We start from the raw sequence: 22,279 nt of genomic DNA on the forward strand, positions 1-22,279 counted from the left end.
ATTGTGAGGCATGAAGATATTGGAGATCGGGAGGGATGAGGCCATGGAAGGATTAAAAAACGAGGATGGGAATTTTTAAAATCAAGGCATTACTTAACTGGGTGGAAATGTAGGTCAGCAAGCAGAGGGGTGATGGGGGAATAGGATTTAGTGAGAGTTAGGACACAGGCAGCAGAGTTTTGAATGATCTCAAGTATAGGGAGGGTAGAAAGTGGGAGGCCAGCCAGGAATGCGTTGGAATAGTCAAGTCTAGAGGTAATAAAGGCATGGAGAAAGGCAGCAGATGAGCTGAGGCAGGGTGGAGTTGGGCAATGTTTTGGAGATGGAAATAGGTGGTCTTGTTTGCATCTATGTGGTTGGAACCTCATTTCGGGGTCAAATATGACACCAAGCTTGCGAAGGCCGAGCGAGGTGGTGGTGAGGTAGAGCTGGGTGTCATCAGTGTACATGTGGAAATTGATGCTGTGTTTTTGGATGACGTCGCTGAGGGGCAGCATGTAGATGACAAGTAGGAAGGGGCCAGGTATAGATCCTTGGGGGACACCAGAGGTAACCATGCGAAAGTGGAAAGAGAAACCATTGCAGGTGATTTTCTGGCTATGATTAGATAGATAAGAATGGAACCAGGTGAGTGCAGTCCCACCCAGCTGGATGATGGTAGCGGGGCATTGGAGGAGGATGGTGTGGTCAGCTGTGTCAAAGGCTACAGACAGGTTGAGGAGAAGGGATAAGTTTACCTTTGCCACAGTTATATAGGATGTCATTTGTGACTGATAAGTGTCATTTTAGCACTGTGGCAGGAGTGGAAATCTGATTGGAGGGATTCAGACATGGAGTTCTGGGGAAGATGAGCTTGGATTTGGGAGGTGATAACCTAATCAAGGAGTTGATAGGAAAGGGAGGTTGGAGATGGGGATGGTAGTTTGCAAAAAGGAGCAGGGCGGGGGGGGGGGCGGGTGTCGAGGGTTGTTTTTTAAGGCGGAGTGATGACAGCAGATTTTAAGGAGAGGGAGACAGTACCTGAGGAGAGACAATCATTAACAATATCAGCTAACAGTACAGAAAAAAGTACGGGTCTGAATATTTGGAGTGCATTTTATGGTCAATCATTGATAAGCTGAGTTTCAGAAGGCATTTCCCAGTCAACATCCTGATTGAGCTAAGAACATAGAAGAGCTCTATTTAGAGACAGTATTGGTTTTCTACAGGTCAAAAATCTCTCGAATGTCCCACCTTTGCTGGTCTCCAACACATTAAGTGAATGTGCTTGCATTTGCACTCATTCACCTTTAAGCAACCTCATATAACTGAACATACCCCTTTAGTGACGGTGGTGTAAACTCGAGTGCAGTATATTCAGTGAATTGCTTTTGTGGAACCAACTACTAATTAGCTGGAGGGAAGACACTGCATCCAGGGACCAAAAGTGAAGCCATTTCCCCCATGAAGGAATCTGCTGTCTCCCAAGGACCAGGAGGAAATTCACAACCATCCCTGCTGCCAGGGACCAAGAAATGATTCCTGACAGTGCTGCTGTATGAAGTTCTAAAGGAAGTGATTGCCACAGGAGGCTTGAAACAAGCTGCTCCTCAAACAAACATCAAGATAATTTATGTTGTAACGTTCAGTTTGTCTGATGGCTTTAGATTGAGACAGAAGGGCCAAAAGGTATCAGCTTAGTGGTGTTTAAAGGCCTTTCGGAGGATGGGGAAGGCAATCATATTTGCAGTTACCTTCATGTATACTGTTAAATTGTTTTTAAATTCAGTATTTTGTCAGGTAGTTGTCTCCACAGATTTAAAACAAAAGGCAATCAGGTACTTTAAAGGATGCACACCTGAAATTGAGGGATTGCAGAAAATAACTTGTGGATAACATTCACCAGCAGATTTAAAAAGTGGGTTAGTTCTACAATGTAGTGTTACCAAGATGTGTGTTTTTTATGTCTAAAAAGTGCTTTGTGATGTAATTGCAAAGCATTTGGTTGCACCCTATGTTGTATGGAAGTGACATGGTTGGCAAGTAGTGACATCGTTCATCAGAGGCTGCTTGGTAGTGCAGGCCAACTACTTACATTTGGACATCTGTGAAATGAAGAATCCAGAATAGCTCTCGATTACGAGTTGGTAAAAGCAGTTAGGTCTGGTACTGACCTAAAGATTGTGGTTTGTGTTGAATTTCCTAATCTCGGCCAAGGCAATAACGGGGTTATTATAATCTCTATCTACATCTCTAATCGAGAAATTTAGCCATCTCGTGTCTCCCAAGAAACTGCATGGCTGTTGATGTTGGGGGTGGACAAAATTGCAATTGTTGATGATAACCTCCAAGAACAACCTGGCTAGGGTCTCAAATGGAAAATGGAGATTTGGACTGCTGGTACTCCAGCATTCAGAATAATGGTGGGGAGGGGGGATTTAAAAAAAAACACACAATAGCTGACAGTCAGCAGGATTGGTTGCGGTACAAGCAGTAGAAAAAAAGACATGGCCAGGAGACTTGTGTTATAACGTGTTAATATGCAATGGCTGGGCGACCAGTATGCTTTATTTTCATTAGATACTTTTTTTAAAAAGGGGCAGGGGTTTGATGGAAACTTCTCCACCTTCATCCCTTCTGCCTTGCCAGCTCACCCTCACCCATGGGAATGATTATACAGCACTGTTTAAATGTAACAGCTCCTCTGCACACATTTATAGATGAATAGCATAGATACAATTAAGGGGAAGCTTGAGAGAAAGGAATAGAAGGATATGCTGTTAGCATGGTAAAGAAGTGGGGAGGGGTCGGCATCGAGGAGGCTTGTGTGGGGCATAAACGCCCTGGCATAGACCATTTGGGCTGATTTCTGTACTGTAAATTGTATGTTGTACCGGCCAGGGCAGCAATGCATGGAAGTATTTGGAATTCAATCCTGTTTTGAACAGTGGTGAAGTAGATGCAACATGCTGATTGCATTGGGCAACCGCCTGCTGCTGCTCAGCTTGCCTTCGTCTTAAAAGTCATGATTCATTGGTAGCACTCACCACGACAACAACTTGTATTTATATAGTACCTTTAACATAGTAAAATGTCCTAAGATGCTTCACAGGAGTGTTTTAAGAGAAAACAAATACATTTGACATGGAGACACAAGAAATTATGGCAGGTGACCAAAAGCTTGGTCAATGAAGTAGGTTTTAAGGAGTGTCTTAAAGGAGGATAGAGAGGTGGAGAGGTTTAGGGAGGGAGTTCTATTGCTTGGGGCCGAGGCAGTTGAAGGCACAACCACCAATGGTTGAGCGATTTATAATTGGGGATGCTCAAGAGTGCTGAATTTGAGTGCAGACATCTTGGGTGGGTGATTGTGAGGCTGAAGGTGATTACAGAAATAGGAAGGGGGCGAAGCCATAGAGGGATTTGTAAACGAGGAAGAGAATTTTGAAATCTAGGTGTTACTTAACTGGCAACTAATGTCGGTCTGCGAGCACAGGGATGATGGGTGAGTGGGACATGGTGCGAGTGAGGACATGGCTGCTGAGATTTGGATGACTTCAAGTTCTTCAGGGTAGAATGTGGGAGGCCAGCCAGGAGTGTGTTGTAATAGTTAAGTCTAGAGGTAACAAAGGCATGGATGAGGGTTTCAGCAGCAGATCAGTTGAGGCAGGGGCAGAGATGGGTGATGATACGGAGGTGGAAACAGGCGGTTTTAGTTATGCCACAGAGTCAGAAGGTTGCGGGTTCAGGTCCAACGTCCCACTCTGCAATTTGAGCACATAATCTCCGCGGGAGGTGCCGCCTTTGAGGTGAAAGTAAAAGATCCCGCAGCGGTATGCCAAGAAGAAATCGAGTTATGTGTATCATGACTGTTGTGGGATCTTGCTGTGCATCTTGCTCTTAGTACTGAATTGGCTGCAAAGAACCGTGGGAGCGGAGGTGGGGAAAGGCGCTGTATAAATGCAAGTTCTTCCTGGTTGCCTTCCTCTTCCCTCTCTGGCTGTCCTCTGTGGGCGAGTCCATTACGTGACGTGTGGGGCGGGGGGCGCAGGAGAGGTTTGGAGCGAACCAAGCGGCGGCGAGTGTGGTTACTGCCTGGCTTGAGCAGGATGCGGGAGCTCAGGATGAGGAGAGAAGAGCGAGCACAACGCGAGTAACTTGTATGCAATAGGTACGGAAACCACGGCAGAATGAAAAACAAAACCCGCTTCACTCACTCGGCCTCTTTTGTTCCTCCCCACCCCCCACTTCTTTTGGTCGCCGCATCACTGCTTAACCGGCTCGCATGTCTGTTCATAACCATTTCCATTATTAAAAAAATAAAATTTAAAAAAAATCGATATTACTCTCTGAAGCAGGCTGTTGTAGTGCCTGTGCTTTCCAGTCCCTTAATTGTGAGAAAAGTTCAAACAAAATCATCACACGGAGGGTTTGCGTCGATGCCTTCTGTAGGAATCGAAAGCCGCCTCGGTCGGTGTCCGCTCCGCCCCGAGTCGGTTTGTTTGTGTGCGTGTTTTTAATTTTTTTTTGAGTTGCTAACGGCTTCGGCATGTGGGGCGAGAGGGCGCTCCGCGCGGACTCTCGCTCCAGCGCTCGCGCCCAAACAGCGCGGACAAAAGAATCCGCAGTGGCTGGCGGATGGCACCGTCCTGGTTGTTGGTGTAAGGAGACAGCGGAGAGAGACCCACCCCCCTCTATCCCTCGCCGGCTTCTGTTGTGTGCTGCGCCGTGTCCCGGATGAGCCTTACGTGTGGTTATTGGGGAGTGGCAGGAGCTTTGCTTTACGTGACGTGCCGTCCCGTCTGCTCATGTGTCTTTAATTTTTAATGGAGACTGTGAAGTTAGGAGGGAGTGAATCAGCAGCTGCGAGTATCCTGTTCGCTCACCTACATGGTGCGTTGCATATCAGTTGCATGCCACACCTTACTCCCGATTGAAAAATCCTTATGATCATTTTCTGCTTTGGCTTCATAATTTCACACCATCTGCACCCCTTGTCTAAGTGCTTTTTCTGTTTGCAAGTATTTTGTAGCTATTATAAGGATGTGGTTTAAAATAATTAACTGGGGAATGGAAAAATTATGTTTCAGCTCTTAGTATTTGCCTTACGAATAGTGATGTAAAGTTTGCGTTATCCAACGTCATTAATTACAAATATTTGGTGCTAATTAAGGTTAGATTAAAGCATCTAATGGAATATTGTATAGTTTTATTCTGAACCAGCCCTTTAAAGCAGCATTGACATTTGAAAAAACTCCAATAGGATTCTAAATGTGAAGGTGTCATCATCATAGGCAGTCCCTCGGAATGGAGGAAGACTTGCTTCCATTCTTAGCATAAGTTCTTAGGTGGCTGTACAGCTCAATACGAGAACTACATTCTCTGTCACAGGTGGGACAGATAGTGGTTGAGGGAAAGGGTGGGCAGGGAGCCTGGTTTGCCGCATGCTCCTTCCGTTGTGTGCGCTTGATTTCTGCATGCTCTCGGCGACAATACTCGAGGAGCTCAGCGCCCTTCCTCCACTTAGGGCGGTCTTTGGCCAGGGACTCCCAGGTGTCAGTGGGGATGTCGCACTTCATCAGGGAGGCTTTGAGGGTATCCTTGTAACCCCTTTGACTCATTTGCCGTGGACGAGTTCTGGGAAGTAGAGCGCTTGCTTTGGGAGTCTCGTGTCTGGCATGCAAACTATGTGGCCTGCCCAGCGGAGCTGATCAAGTGTGGTCAGTGCTTCGATGCTGGGGATGTTGGCCTGGACGAGGACACTATAATGTTTGTGCATCTGTCCTCCTAGGGGATTTGTAGGATCTTGTGGAGACATCGCTGGTGGTGTTTCTCCAGCGATTTGAAATGTCGACTGTACATGGTCCACGTCTCTGAGCCATACAGGAGGGCGGGTATTACTACAGCCCTGTAGACCATGAGCTTGGTGACAGTTTTGAGGGCCTGGTCTTCAAACACATTTCCTCAGGCGGCCGAAGGGTGTACTGGCGCACTGGAGGCGGTGTTGGATCTCGTCATCAATGCCTGCTCGTGTTGATAGGAGGCTCTCGAGATAAGGGAAGTGGTCCATGTTGTCCAGGGCCACGCCGTGGATCTTCATGTCTGGGGGACAGTGCAGTGTGGCGAGGACAGGCTGGTAGATGTTTAGTATAAGGCCCAAGCTTTCATATACCTCGGTAAATACGTCGACTGTGTCCTGGGGTTCAGACATCGTCTGCATGCTGTAGCTCGATGACAGAGGTTAGGGTGGTCTTGGACCTGGCCTGGAGATGGCGAAGGTTGAACAGCTTCCCACTGGTTCTGTAGTTTAGTTCCACTCCAGTGGGGAGCTTGTTGACTGTGAGGTGGAGCATGGCAGCGAGAAAGATTGAGAAGAGAGCTGGGGCGATGAAGCAGCCCTGTTTGACCCCGGTCCGGATGTGAATTGGGTGCGATTGTGTTTACATCACTAAATACACCATGCTCATTAACTCCTGCTGGCTCCCAGATATACTGTCAGCACTGGACATTTAAATGGATATTGGATAATGATGACCATTCTCCTATAAAATTATTGCCTGCACTACAGAAAAAGACATAAGCCTGGAATTTGCTGTCAGCGACGAACGAACAGCGTTCATTAAGCTTCCAGCTGCCCACAGACTTTTCATGGGCTTTTGTGCATCAATTTATGGTTGTCAGTAATCTGAAACGCGGGAATAGGAACCTCTGAACAGGTCAAGCAAAAGTATGTCGCTTCAATCAATTAGATTGAAGTATCCTACTGAAGTACGCAGAGTCTAAACCAGAAAGTGTAAATTAGAATATTTAATTCTATCTAAAATTATGTGCAGCAAGCAGAATAGAAAGAGAAAGAGATGAGTTTGAGAGAGATAAAAGAGACAAAGAAAAAGTTTTAAAAATTTACTTTAATTTAAAAAAATCTCCAACAATAATTCAAATCTGAAGGCATGAGACTCCACACTTGGAAAACTTTGATTTCCAGTGCCAGAGATGATGTTTGGCAGTAATTAAGACTTATCACACTGTTTAAAAAATCACTTGCACTTGAATGAACAAGCACTAACTTCTTCTGGCGTGTTTAGTGGGTATCTCGTGGGTAAGTACCACACATTTTCGCCCTTCATGTGTTTGAATGCCGAATCTCTTGGTGAAGGTACCAGTGTAGTGAAGCTTGTGGAGGAGCAGGGCAAATTGGACAGCAACTTCCCGATTTTCCATGTGCGGATGCCAGAAGTTGCTGTCTAATTTTCTCTAGAATAACGGTGAGTGCTGATAGCCTCACTGTTATTCCTATCATAAAATCTGGGCCATAACTGCTCCTTTAAGCATCAAAATGGAAGTTTTGCAGCAGGTTGTTTATGGCTGCTCCAGGACTTGAGTCTAGTTTCCCTACATTACAGTGACTACATTTCAAAAAGTATTTCATTGGCACTTTGGGATGTCCTCAGGACAGGAAAGCTGCTATATAAATGCAAGTTTGTTCTTTCTAGTTGAGAACACACTGCTGCAGTCAGAATACACCTTAAAAGAATGATGAATAAATTCAGAGGAAAATGGTTAATGGTTTATCTTGTAAATCTAGGATCAAGCTATGAGGTGAATAGTTCCAGGGAAGGAGGACTTCAGCCAAACCTTTTTTTGTTTGATTACACTCCTGTGAAGAGCCTTGGGACATTTTACTATGTTAAAGGCACTATATAAATGCAAGTTGTTGTTGTACACTCACATCGCTGAAGGGATAGTAATTTTTACGCTGAGCACATCTTTTGCTGAAATCCCTCACGTGGCGACATGGATTAATCATTCGGTGATGAGTCAGCCCAGTATATTGCATTGGACTTGGATGTCTAGAATGTCAAGTTCATTGCCATATAATCTGCTTTCTCCATCGAGGTTCTTCTACCGTACAGAAAGCAGATTAGGGAACTCTCAAGTTAGACATGACGGCGGCTGCTGGAAGGCGTTGTGTAGAGGCTGTACATTCATATTTTTAGAGTATGTTGCTACCACAATTGGGTTGCAGAGAGGCAAGCATTTCTACTGAAGCTTTGTACTTTATACTTAATGCCTTTTAGTGGGATATTGTGTTATGGTAGAGGATGGCAGAAATGCTCACCATACCACTTGTGAGGTAATGCAACTTCCTGGTGTCTTATCGCAGAATTCCACAGCATTGTTGATGGATAATGCACCAGCCTGGCTCATTAATGGTGCTTCAAGGAGGGTAGATCTGCCCCACATGGCATCAGGTAACCCTGAAGGGCAGTGTGCTACTCTTGGACAAGCAGTGGGAAGCTTAGCAGCATGGTTTTAGCTGGTTAAATTCAACCAGTACTTCCACACACCCTTTGGGAGCCTCAAGCCTTGCCAGTTGTTGATCTTACCCAAATCTTAATATCTTAGGTTAAGTTGGGTGTGTCCCTACTGGGAAAGAATACACACCCCATAGTGGCAAACAAAGTGCGGATTTCTCAATAGCCTGGTTTGGAGACTTTTAGGCACAGTGATGGGTTTCTGCATGTGTTCGGCAACTGCTGACCAAGGAAAAATAATCTTGTGAATTACTTTTGAATTGTAAAGGAGAAAAAACTGGTCTCCTCTCACGTACCTCACTGAATAAATTACCATATCACTTCTATTGTGGGACATGGCCTTACTTTCATAGAATATTTTTGACCCCATGAAAATCTGGAATTGTGGGTCCTTTCTCCCTGCTGAGTTGTTCACTAATGTAGGTTAAAGAGTGCTCCAGGATACAAGTACAACAGCACTCCGTATTTAAGGAAGGATATACTTGCATTGGAGGCTGTTCAGAGAAGGTTCACTAGGTTGATTCCGGAGATGAGGGGGTTGACTTGTGAAGGTAGGTTGGGCCTATACTCACTGGAGTTCAGAAGAATGAGAGGTGATCTTATTGAAACATATAAGATAATGAGGGTGCTCGACAGGGTGGATGCAGCGAGGATATTTCCACTCCTAGGGGAAACTAAAACTAGGGAACATAGTCTCAGTATAAGGGGCTGCCCATTTAAAACTGAGGTGAGGATGAATTTCTTATCTAAGGGTTGTAAATCTATGGAATTCTCTGCCCCAGAGAGCTGTGGAGGATGGGTTATTGAATATATACAGTTTTTGAGTGATAAGGGAGTAAATGGTTATGGGGAGCAGGCAGGTAAGTGGAGCCGAGTCCATGATCAGATCAGCCATGATATTGAATGGTGGAACAGGCTCGAGGGGCCAAATGGCCTATTCCTACTCCTATTGCTTATGTTCTTATGTTCTTCATATCTCCTGATTGAATAGCAAATGTTGTGGTACTGTATTAAAGAGCATGGTAGAGGGGTACGTTGTCCAGATAGTATCCCCCACCTATTATCTCTGTCCTTTTTTTGTACAATAAAGAACACGAGTATATATGGAATTATGGGTATTCTGCAGGCTATACAGTCTGTTCACTTACCTAACAGTCTGTTATTTTAAACTCTGTTTAATATCCAGTGTTTTTCACTGCTGCATTCACAGGGTTTCACATTCAGAAAACGTTGGTCATCTTGGTGCAAAAACATATTTAGTATCCAGATTGCGAACACAACAGCAAAACATTTTCATAGCTGTTTTGGATATTGTTGCTTAGTTTGAGACTAGCGGCTGGTGCCTGTGCCAAATCCCAGGATTTGTGCATGGGCAAACTTGTGTTAAATATTCAAATTCTGCCTTTGTATAGTCAATATCCTCTGATGGGATTTACTGATTTCTTTACTGCTTATCCTGTTGCACATGTAATGTAAAAATGCAAATGATACATTATAAACTACTGTATTATATAATGTGTTTTGAACTAATGTCAGTGATCTGTCCTAGAATACTTATTACAGGATACCACAAATGTGTGTCCCTGCTTTTTGTGGTATTTGGGGCAAATGATAAACAATTTTAAGGCATTAAATTACTACAAACCTTCCAACTCGCTCCTTTCTGAACAATCACTCAAATACCTCATCAGTTTACTGGTACTTTGTCTGTTGAATACAAAATAGAAGGTTCTGTGACAGCCCAAGGCTTCTGTGGCCTAAAGCAGAATTTGAATGCCCAGAAAATGTGTTTATACTTTGTGCCTTCAGCACCTGCCTGAGTCTTCACCCTCATAAAAATTCTTGGTTTGGAATGTGTGTTACTTGAACACATATTTAGCTTGATTATTGTGTTTTATTACTCTCCCCTTGCTATCAATCAGCCCATACTTCAGAGTTATTGAGGAAAGGTTAGTGGCCTAGGAATAGAATTGTGAGCGACCTTAATGTTGTCAAAGGACAGAATTTTTCAAACTCAATGTAGATTGATCCATACATTGACGGTGACTTGAAAGGAGAGTCTTTGAGAGGTAGCAAAATGAAGCAAGCAATGCTTTAGAAAAAAATCTGAGGATACAAATAAAATAGCCTCTGCTTTATCAGCCGGCCTTTATTTCCTTTGTCAAATGTCAAGCTGAAACATGACATTGCAAAAAGTGTAATTCCTTCACATGCAGGTGACATAATTGCAACAAAAGTAGTGTATGCATAAAGACCTTGCATTAGTGATTTTAATAAGCATGCAAGCTTATTAAGAATATTGTGACCAGAAAAATAAAATTGATACTGTTTTATGCCTTGTAACAAGAATTTTAAAGTTAGTTTCTAGCTTGTATGTAGAATTTTGAAAGTGTTCTGATTCTGAATATCGAGTAAGATGCAAACAAAAGTTTTATTGATGGTGTGAGTGCTGCTTTTGAATTGGCTGACTCTTGCATGCTTTTCATATGCAAACATATGCTATTGTACAGATATAAAATTTTACATGATATTGGGCAAGTATTTAATTTCAATCTTTCATAGACTGCACAGAAGGGATACTCTATACAAACGCTATTTTGCTCGGATGGAGACCTCCTCGGTGTTCTCCTAATGCATCGGGTAACTGGATGTATTTATCACCTATTTTATAACTTGTTGCCTTGCGAAATGAGATGGGTTTAATGTTGGATATTTTTTCTTGTGTATATTGCTGCTGTTTACTGAAGTAAAAGCTAACAGCAGTATTTAGAACACAATATAAATCAGTAGGAACATCAGTCTTCTCATAACTCAGTAATATAGTAACATGATTAAGTAGAATTTAACTCTTTTAAATGTTTTCACATGCTATTATAAAAAGCATGTAAATTTCACTAACATCGATCGCTTTAATTTGACTGGATTCTGTAAGTTTTGCACATATTCATGTGATAAGAAAATGTTAATTGCAATTTAAAACAAATTCTGGTTGTCAGTGAAAATATAAATGCAATAATAAATACTGTAACTTTGTTAAATGCCTACAACCTGTTTATCTGCATTGTTCTGGCATCAATAACAGGCATAACAATAAGTTTGATAGACTTTATACATTATACATTTGTATAAAATGGGAGCACTTGTATGAGTTTAGGCAATGATTGCACACTGAAGAAACGCATTTTTAGTTAGGAAAATTGTTTATAAATAAGATAACATCGATGATTTTTGAAGGGATTGTATTGAATAGTCTGCTAATTTATGTATTTAAAATACATTTGTCAATCCAATGTTGCTTTGCAGGGTATTGGAGAAGATCAAGGGATATAGAATTAGGGGAGGATAGCAAGTTGGATCAAAGGCTAGTTATAAGGGAGGAAGCGGAGAATAGGAGTTGAGGGCACTTTCAGAGTGCTTGGAAGTGGGTAGTGGTTCTGTTCTGGGATTGCTTTTGTTCACTGTCTGCATCACTGATTTTGGATATAGGCTTAGTGGAAGGGTTGTCTAAATTTGCAGACAATACTGAAATAAGAGGCACAGCAAATAATTCTGAGGACTAAAGGAAACTGCAAGGGAATATTGATAAGATAGTGGAATGGGCAAAAGTGGCAGATGGAATTCAATATGTGTAAATGTGAGGTGATGTAGAACTACAGAGGAATTTGGGGATTCAGGTTCGCAAAAGTTTAAAAGCAGCATCTCAAGTGGAATACTGGGTTTTATGGCAAGTGGTTTAGAATATAAAAGTTGAGATGTGAATCTATCTAAAACCTTAGTAAGACCATAGTTGTAGAACTGTGTGCAAGTTTTGGGCTTCACACTATAGAAAGGATGTTATGATAATTGAGAGGGTGCAATGCATATTCACCAAGATGCTGCCTGGTATAAGGAAATATAAAAACAGAGAAAGATTTGGAAACGTCGGAATTGTTTTCATTGTAACAGAAGGGGTGATTTGATAGCGGCATTTAAAATTATAAAAGGATGATTGATTTAGAGATATAGATTGAGGGACCATAGACACAAGATTAAATGCAACAGATTTAGGGCAGTTAGCACTTAAAAACTCTCTTTTACACAGGATTATGAAGCTGCAGAATGCATTACTTTAGTGATTGAAGCAGAGACCATGTAAACATTTAAAACAGGTGGTTGAAGGTAAAGAGACTTGGGAACAGAGCAGGCACATGAGATTAGGACTTCTGCATGTGTGGAGGATAATCAGCAACCTGGAGTGGTTAGGTCAAGTGGTCTATTTCAGTCCTGCAATTTCTGTGTAATTCTGCGGAAATTAAACATGCATGTGAAGATCAGGTGTTTCACTACACTACCTATTCTAATAATTCTGGCTCTGACCCATATGGTATAACATCATTTACTTTTCAAACTGTTTCTGAAAGTTGTGAACTACTTTAGGAAGAAAAACATCGAATTATATCAGAAACTGATTAAAAATTTTACTAAAATTTTTTGAACAAGTTTTATCTTGCTCATATTATATGCAATTGTGCCTTTTGTCAAACTGACAGTCTACTTGTGACTTTTTATGGTAAGCTGCACTTGTATTGATAAATGCTTTGTGGCTGGCACAAGCATTCTCTCCATGTCGCAGTTTGTCAGCAACCCTGTTGTGAGCGCTCGTAGAAAAAATAGTTTAATGGATCAGTACCTTCCAGGATGGTAGAGTTGAGGAACCCTGTTGAGTGTCATCATAGGCGGTCCCTCGAACAATGATGACTTGTTTCCACAAGAGTTCACAGATGTTTCAATGAAGGACCCGATGCTCCAGTCCTGAACTCCAATTGAGGGGGTGGATGATGCCCGTGTGTGGATTTTTGTAACATGTGGTGACCGTTGCACATCAGCCACCACACGGGCTTGACAGAGCTAGGTCTTTATCCAGTGACAAGGGTTGAACCAGGACGACTGCAGATCTGGAGATATGTGAAGAGAAAAAACAGAAACATAAACAGAAACATAGAAATTAGGTGCAGGAGCAGGCCATTCGGCCCTTCGAGCCTGCACCGCCATTCAATAAGATCATGGCTGATCATTCAATCTCAGTACCCCTTTCCTGTTTTCTCTCCATACCCCTTGATCCCTTTGGCCGTAAGGGGCCACATCTAACTCCCTTTTGAATATATCTAACGAACTAGATTAGTGAAGACAAATGTAGGTCCCCTGCAGTCAGAATCAGGTGAATTTATAATGGGGAACGAAGAAATGACAGACCAATTGAACAAATACTTTGGTTCTGTCTTCACTAAGGAAGACGCAATTAACCTTCTGGAAATACTAGGGGACCGAGGGTCTACCGAGAAGGAGGAACTGAAAGAAATCCTTATTAGTCAGGAAATTGTGTTAGGGAAATTGATGGGATTGAAGGCTGATAAATCCCAGGGCCTGATAGTCTGCATGTCAGAGTACTTAAGGAAGTGGCCCGAGAAATAGTGGATGCATTGGTGACCATTTTCCAACATCCTTTAGACTCTGGATCAGTTCCTATGGATTGGAAGGTAGCTATAATGCAACCCCACTTTTTAAAAAAGGAAGGAGAGAGAAAACGGGGAATTATAGACCGGTTAGCCTGACATCGGTAGTGGGGAAAATGTTGGAATCAATTATAAAGATGTAATGCATTTAGAAAGTAGTGGCAGGATCGGTCCAAGTCAGCATGGATTTATGAAAGGGAAATCATGCTTGACAAATCTTCTAGAATTTTTTGAGGATGTTACTAGTAGAGTGGACAAGGGAGAACCAGTGGATGTGTTGTATTTGGACTTTCAAAAGGCTTTTGACAGGTCCCACACGAGAGGTTAGAGTGCAGTGTTAAAGCACATGGTATTGAGGGTAATGTATTGATGTGGCTAGAGAACTGGTTGGCAGACAGGAAGCAAAGAGTAGGAATAAACGGGTCCTTTTCAGAATGGCAGGCAGTGACTAGTGGGGTACCACAAGGTTCAGTGCTGGGACCCCAGCTAGTTACAATATACATTAATGATTTAGACGAAGGAATTGAATGTAATATCTCCAAGTTTGCAGATGACACTAAGCTGGGTGGCAGTGTGAGCTGTGAGGAGGATGCTAAGAGGCTGCAGGGTGACTTGGACAGGTTAGGTGAGTGGGCAAATGCATTGCAGATGCAGTATAATGTAGATAAGTGTGAGGTTATCCACTTTGGTGGCAAAAACAGGAAGGCAGAATATTATCTGAATGGTGACAGATTAGGAAAATGGGAGGTGCAACAAGACCTGGGTACATCATGATACATCAGTCATTGAAAGTTGGCATGCAGATGCAGCAGGCGGTGAAGAAGGCAAATGGCATGTTGGCCTTCATAGCGAGGGGATTTGAGTATAGGAGCAGGGAGGTCTTGCTGCAGTTGTACAGGGCCTTGGTGAGGCCACACTTTGAATATTGTGTACAGTTTTGGTCTCCTAATCTGAGGAAGGACATTCTTGCTATTGAGGGAGTGCAGCAGACTAATTCCCGGGATGGCAGGACTGACATATGAAGAAAGACTGGATCGACTAGGCTTATATTCACTGGAATTTATGAATGAGAGGGGATCTCATAGAAACATATACAATTCTGACTGGATTGGACAGGTTAGATGCAGGAAGAATGTTCCCGATGTTGGGGAATTCCAGAACTAGGGGTCACAATCTAAGGATAAGGGGTAAGCCATTTACACCGAGATGAGGAGAAACTTCTTCACTCAGAGAATTGTGAACCTGTGGAATTCTCTACCACAGAAAGTTGTTGAGGCCAGTTCGTTAGATATATTCAAAAGGGAGTGAGATGTGGCCCTTACGGCTGAAGAGACCAAGGGGTATGGAGAGAAAGCGGGAATGGGGGACTGAAGTTGCATGATCAGCCATTATATTGAATGGTGGTGCAGGCTCGAATGGCCTACTCCTGTACCTATTTTCTATGTTTCTACATTTCTGTGCTCTGCTGCACGGACCGAGTGCGCACACATGTTGCAGTGTGGGCTGGCCCGTGCTGCCTCTGGGCCCTCGGCTGTGTGGGTAGCTGGGCAAACGCAAGTTTGTGCGTTTTAATAGTTTGTTGATTGTCGGAAGATTGAAGGAGATTGCTGCGATATATTCATTTCGACATCACAAACAGACACATACAAGATGGTCCCATTACTTTAAATGGGGAGAGATTACTGAGTGCTGCAGTGCAGAGGGACCTGGGGGTCCTTGTGCATGAAACACAAGATTAGTATGCAGGTACAGCAAGTAATCTGAGATGAGGAGGAATTTCTCCTCTGAGTGTCGTGAATCTGTGGAATTCTGTGCCCCAGAGAGCTGTGGAGGCTGGGTCATTGAATATATTTAAGGCAGAGATAGACAGATGTTTGAATGATAATGGAGTGACGGGTTATGGGGAGCGGGCAGGGAAATGGAGATGAGCCCAAGATCAGATCAGCCATGATCGTTTTGAATGGCGGAAAGGAAGGACTGGGTTGCTTCTGCCATAGCACAGCTCAAATTTCATCATACTTGCTTCACTGCCCCTTAAGCTAAGGGAGATTGCAGTTTTTGCCTTTATTTGGGACCATTGCCTATTATGTTCTTTAATTCTATAGAATGATTCTCCTGTTGACCAAAAGACCAGCCAGATAAAAGTTATTGTCTTTGATTTTCAAGTTGCATATCATTGTTGTGTTTCCCCAAATTGTAGCGGCGATCTGACAATTTTATCTTGATTATAATCATATGGGTCTGAGCACTCCCAAAAGATTCTAGTGTGTGACATTCCTAGATCACATATTTTGTGCTTTATACCCCTCTAGGCATTCTCCCATTGCCAATAAGCCACATAGAACATCTTTATTGTGCTGTAATGCAGTTTAAAATGTTAATCTGGGTAAGCTATAGACAGGCATTTATTATCGCCCATTTGTGATCCTACAAATAGTTGTCCACTTCTCCTTCAAATTAATTTTCAGATCCCTCCCTAGTCCATGTCTGTGGAAGCTTCTGGATTTCCATTTCAATTGAACAAATTGTAGTTATTTAAGGTCAAATGCAATACTTCTGAAGTGCTCTTAAGAATTTCCCTACAGGGCATTTTCAGGGGGGCCAGTGAAAGGTCTTGCCAAACACTGCTGCAGAGAGATTTTAAACTGTGTGCTTGATTGTGTTATTCTTGTATCTCCACTTTTTATATAATCATATGACAGAGAAAGTGTGAAGCCGTGTCTTTGATTCCTTTGATGCTTGCTCACTGTAATCAAACATAAGTTGATCAGTTCTCCTCCAATTTGAATTGATAGGGTTTTTGTGATTATAAGTAGCCAGATTCTGAGCTTGAGAAAGTAGTGAGCTTCTCTAAACATGTAAACTGTCACAGTAAATTATCATTATCTTTCAGACTGGCAAAGTGTGGCAATAAAACATCAACGCTAGCTTAAGAGGATTAGCTATTTCTCTTTCAGTCATCAGTCACCCTGTCTGATTAAGTCAAAAGAAGTGGCCAGAGTATTACTCGCTTCACCTTAAAATGTGAAGTTGGTGTGCCTGTGGTAGTCTCCTCGTCTCCCCACTCCCAAACTGATTGAGGCCGATGCATGAATGTTTTCTCCTGAAGAAAAACAGAATTTTTGACTTGAGTATTTTTGGATAACTGCACTGGCATTATTTAGGAAATATAACTAATCCTAATTATATAACAATTTCTCCCCAAAATGACACGCAGGTATATTCAGCCTGTAATATCGTCCTCTACTAATATTAGTTGAGACTAATTTCTGGGACTTAGGTTATGATTACCAAAATAGCAACACAACATTTAATTCCTCAAGGTAGTCAGGTTGTTTAGGAACAGTGAATGATACGTTTGTAAACAGTAGCGAGTGGGAGAGCGACAGACATCTTCAAATTGACCCTCGAGCCTGATAGAGGCCAGCAGTATTAGGCCCATGCTGTGTCGGAAAAATCTGCACAGATCCGAAATGTAGTACAGTATGTTTTTGGCATTAGGAATATCATGCAGGTACCCGAGACACCAGGCTGACCAGAATACTGGTGAATGAAAAGCAGATCACAATACGTGCTGGAGTGATTGTTCTCTTGTTATTGTTCTCCTTGATTGTTTCATATGAAGTTGCCACCACTTTGTAATTAAGATCACACCATGACTTGCGGATTTTTCAACCAGTCACTGTGGTGCTTTCATCTGACTCTAACTGAGCTTCATGAACTCTTAAAGTGAGGTGAATATAGTGTTTTATCTTAAAGTTAAATAATGATGCAAAAATGAAATACTGCAGATGCTGGAAATCTGAAATAAAAATAGAAACATAGAAATTTACAACGCAGAAGGAGGCCATTTCAGCCCATCGTGTCTACACCAGCCGACAAAGAGCTGCACGACCCTCGGTCAGCAGCCCTGAAGGTTACATATAAGCCTATGAACAATGGCGGAAAGGCAAAGAGCACCCAGTCCAACCAGTCCACCTCACACAACTGCGACATCCCTTGCACTGAAACATTCTACACTCCACCCCAACCGGAGCAATGTGATCTCCTGGGAGAGGCAAAAATCAGATTAAAAACCCAGGCCAATTTAGGGAGAAAAAATCTGGGAAAATTCCTCTCTGATCCATCCAGGCGATCGAAACTTGTCCAGGAGATCACCCTGGCCGTATTCGATTCCCTGCAGTACTTACCATTATATCTGCGCCGGCGAACAAGAGGTTATCCAGTCGAATCCCAATTACTAGCTCTAGGTCCGTAACCCTGCAGGTTACGGCACTTTAAGTGCCCATCCAACCATCTCTTAAAAGCGGTGAGGGTTTCTGCATCCACCACTCTTCCAGGCAACGAGTTCCAGATCCCCACAATCCTCTGCGTAAAAAGAAGCCCCCCTCAAATCCCCTCTAAACCTTCCACCAACCACCTTAAAACTAAGCCCCCTCGTAATAGACCCCTCCACCAATGGAAATGGACCCGTACTATTCACTATGTCCAGGCCCCTCAATATTTTGTGCACCTCAATGAGGTCTCCTCTCAACCTCCTCTGTTTCATTGAGAACAAACCCAACCTATCCAATCTGTCCTCATAGTCGGCGGGGGGGGGTGGGGTGGGGGGAAGGGAAAGAGAGGCTGGGGGAGTGGGGGGGGGGGGGAGAGGCTGGGGGAGTGGGGGGGGAGAGAGAGACTGGGGGAGTGGGGGGGGGGAGAGAGAGGCTGGGGGAGTGGGGGGGGGAGAGAGAGGCTGGGGGAGTGGGGGGGGGAAGAGGCTGGGGGAGTGGGGGGGGGGAAGAGGCTGGGGGAGTGGGGGGGGGGAAGAGGCTGGGGGAGTGGGGGGGGGAAGAGGCTGGGGGAGTGGGGGGGGGGAAGAGGCTGGGGGAGTGGGGGGGGGGGAGAGGCTGGGGGAGTGGGGGGGGGGAAGAGGCTGGGGGAGTGGGGGGGGGGGAGAGAGGCTGGGGGAGTGGGGGGGGGAGAGAGAGGCTGGGGGAGTGGGGGGGGAGGGAAGAGAGGCTGGGGGAGTGGAAGAGAGACTGGGGGAGTGGGGGGGGAGAGAGAGAGAGAGGCTGGGGGAGTGGGGGGGGAGGAGAGAGAGAGAGGCTGGGGGAGTGGGGGTGGGGGAAGAGAGGCTGGAGGATTGGGGGGGGGGGAAAGAGAGGCTGGGGAGTGGGGGGGGGGGGAGGTATACACTTGGACTGGAGGGGGAGGCTCTTGGCTGGGGGAGGGATGTACTTGGACTGGAATAAGGCACTTCGGCTGGGGCAGGCATGCACTTGGACTGGGGTACAGGGCTTTGGCTGGCCCTTGCCGTCTTCTGGGGAGCGCTGTCCTCTGTTGCTTCAGGAAGTCAAAGTAGACCGAATTACAATTTGCAAAGTCAGTGAGACCTTGGGATGGGCGGTTCCAGTGACACATTCCTGTGAAACTTCGGGGTATGGCTTATTCTCCAAGGGGACCAATCAGAAACAAAGGGCAGAGCATATTGGCTATTTTAGCAGTACAAATAAGTGTGTCCTTTTTTTTGTGCTCCTGCACCGTTACCTCTGGAATTCCTCAAAGATCTACCCTTGCCCCCCCCCCCCCTCCTTTTCTTCATATCATCATAGACAATTCCTCAAAACGAGGATGACTTGCTTCCACGCCAAAAAAGTACTGCACACAGTACTCCAGCTGCAGCCTAACCAGTGTTTTATACAGTTCAAGCATAACCTCCCTGCTCTTGTATTCTATGCCTCGACTGAGGAAGGCAAGTATTCCATATGCCTTCTTAACCACCTTATCCAGCTGGCCTGCTACTCTTCATCTACATGTGTACTGATCATACATTCTCCACTGTTTCATTGGCAGATCTCTGAGACTTGAATGTTTTTCTGGTGACACTGATTCTTGATCATTTATTTTCCCCAGCAGGACTTCATTATTTTGTTATCGCATTGTTGCATTTTAAAACTCGAGGGCAGAAACCCTTCCACCTCCTCCATTCTATTTTCAGTGCCTGCTGTAACTGGCATTAAACAACGTGATGGCTTTTATCACCATGTCCAGTTCTCTAATGACGTGACTCAATTTTTCCAGCTGTTCTATCCATAAGAATTCCATAATCTTCATTACCCTTTTCATTTGTTTTGAAACGTGTCCATTTCCCCCCCCCCCCCCCCCCCCCAAAAACCCCGCTTCTGTAGTTTTGTCCAGTACCTAGTAAGTTCTTGGTCACTAGTAGATTGCCGATTTGGATGTTGGTTCGCAGGTGAATGAGAAAAAAAATTCTTGCGATATTATAGATGATAGATGATAATGGATACCTCAAATTGAACTAGACAGCTGTAATTTAATTGAGTGGTTCAGGCGATGTAATAAATTGAATGAATCTTCAGTATATTCTGAACATCATTGGAACTGTAAGATTAGATTACCACCTTCAATTTAGTTAAAGATGCCTCCTTGGTTATAATGTGTGTGCATTTATTTTTTAAATTCGTTTTCTCACTATTGTGCAATTCAGTGGACTGATGTTTCCAGTGCTGTACTCAAGTAGTGGGATTATGATGTAGGACAAAGAATATTACTGATTTTATGTTACACGATCATAAGGTCATGCTTTGAACATTGGTACAACTCAGTTTGAAAATGCAACCATTGGTAAGGTTGTCTATTATAATGGCAGGTTGTTATCAAGTTAAGTGACATGTAGAATTCAGGAGGGTATGAAACATTAAATGGCTCTGGTGCACACAGTGCAGGCTGAGTGAGGCATTTATCCTTGCAGAAGCTTTTAAAGTGTGCAACAAACCTCTGGTATTCCAAATTGTATTATTATTGTTACAATATTTTTTCACTAGAATGCTGCAATTGGTTAAAGTGTTCTTCTCTGGGACTTGGGTTTGAATCAATTCCAGGCTGACAGGATGGAAGTGAAATGAATTTGGGCAATTTAGATCGAGTTCCTAGTGGACATGAGACCGAACATTAAAACTACCCATAACACCAAGGCTATAACAATGATCGGAATAGAAAATGGAAGTTGTAAATTCTATGCTAGTGTAGCAGTGGAATGCTCTTGTGAGCACTGTTGAGGCACATTGTTGTGACAATGAAAACACAGCTTTACTTCACATATGTCCCTGAGTTTAGGACTGTTTGATGTGAACAATAGGTGCCAAAAGTGGAACATTTAAATTTTGCAATACTCTTGTTTATCAGTAAAACTAAATGTGGGAGTGTAATATTTAGATGTATTTAAACTTGATAAACCTATATTGCAGCTTTGGAGAGTTGTGCTAGTGGTCATGTATTGAGGGTTGAAGGAAGAGAAATTTTAAATTTGCATAATCCATTGTGTGGGACCTATGACTGGTGTGAGCATTTTAAAGCAGTTGCATATCAATTTTGTGCTTGGTTAATTTATGTATCCTTAAAGCTTGAAAAAAAAACTAAAATTACAGATGGATATGATGAAACTAAAAAAAGTAAAGATCACAGATGTAAAATCATTGGTGTGTAACTTGACTTCAAAGCTAGTCTGTTAACCATTTTACTGATCTCAAAAGGTAAGGCTTTGCAGCTTAATTTAATATCACTTCACATCTATTATGTTGATCGATGTTATGTTGCAACATCCTTCATTCACTTTGTCTTGCTAGCTTGTCAAAATATTACAGATTAATTGTCCTTGCTCATAGTGGAAATTGTCAAAGGAATTTTTGTGCCATGAAGGAAGGATTAAAACCGGTTTTTATCTTGTCTTATTCTCTGTATTTATCCATGGCTTGTAAGGAAAACATCTGCCTATGTGCATTGTGTACAGAATGACTCGTTTGTCTGGTAAAAATGTAGTTTGCAGAAATAGCTTGATATTCATTGTTGTATATTGCGAATTCATACCACATAAAAATTCTGTAATTGGATCCATACTTTACGTTTGTTTTTGTGTTTTTACATACATTTAAATTTAAACTCTCATTTAATTATGAGATGCAAATACTGTGCTATTTATATTTCACTTTGTTTTTCATTCTTCAATTCTTACATGCATTTCATCCTTCAGTATAGCATTACAAAAGCACGCAGATCTTTTAATTATCATCAAATACACCCAGGGCTTGTATAGGTTGCCACATGCAAATAAGGATTATAATGCATTGTTTGTAAGACAGCTCAAGTTCATTATTGGCATATGTTTCATCGGTTTAAGAAAATGCAGTTTTGATCAAAAGGAAATTGTGCACATGTGCAGTGTGATAGATCTTGAACTGAAGCTGTAGACTATTATTTACAACTTGTACTTCGTTTAAATTTTCTATTTATAAATTTAAGTGCCACGTTTACAAAAGCACTGGGTAATTCCTATATTTGAAAGCTATTAAGCTAACATTTATTGAATTTGTAGAAAAAAGATGAACCCCTAGCTGTCGATTTAGCATCCTCAAGGGTTTCTTGTATTTTTTCCTCTCTGAGGCGATATGTTTACAGGTTATGGACTCAATTTGCCCCAAAGTGCTTTTTTTG

General features: G+C 42.9%; 1 protein-coding gene across 5 annotated transcripts in view; it reads left to right on the forward strand.

The window, feature by feature from the left end:
* LOC139264340 (E3 ubiquitin-protein ligase RNF38) overlaps nt 1–22,279 on the forward strand; it is a 302,131-nt gene that overhangs the window by 98,978 nt on the left and 180,874 nt on the right. The window contains exon 1 of one of the 5 annotated variants that reach the window (XM_070880665.1): nt 4,050–4,147. The exons of 3 other annotated variants lie outside the window; for them this stretch is intronic. Coding sequence is in view for 1 of the 2 variants with exons in the window: in XM_070880656.1 (XP_070736757.1) it covers nt 4,867–4,869 (3 nt within the window). In the remaining variant the exon portion in view is untranslated. Of the gene's footprint in view, nt 1–4,049; nt 4,148–4,743; nt 4,870–22,279 lie in introns of those variants that run through there. One more of the 5 variants, XM_070880656.1, reaches the window with a different exon arrangement.

The sequence above is a fragment of the Pristiophorus japonicus genome, chromosome 1, assembly GCF_044704955.1.
Source record: "Pristiophorus japonicus isolate sPriJap1 chromosome 1, sPriJap1.hap1, whole genome shotgun sequence".
NCBI lineage: Eukaryota > Metazoa > Chordata > Chondrichthyes > Pristiophoridae > Pristiophorus > Pristiophorus japonicus.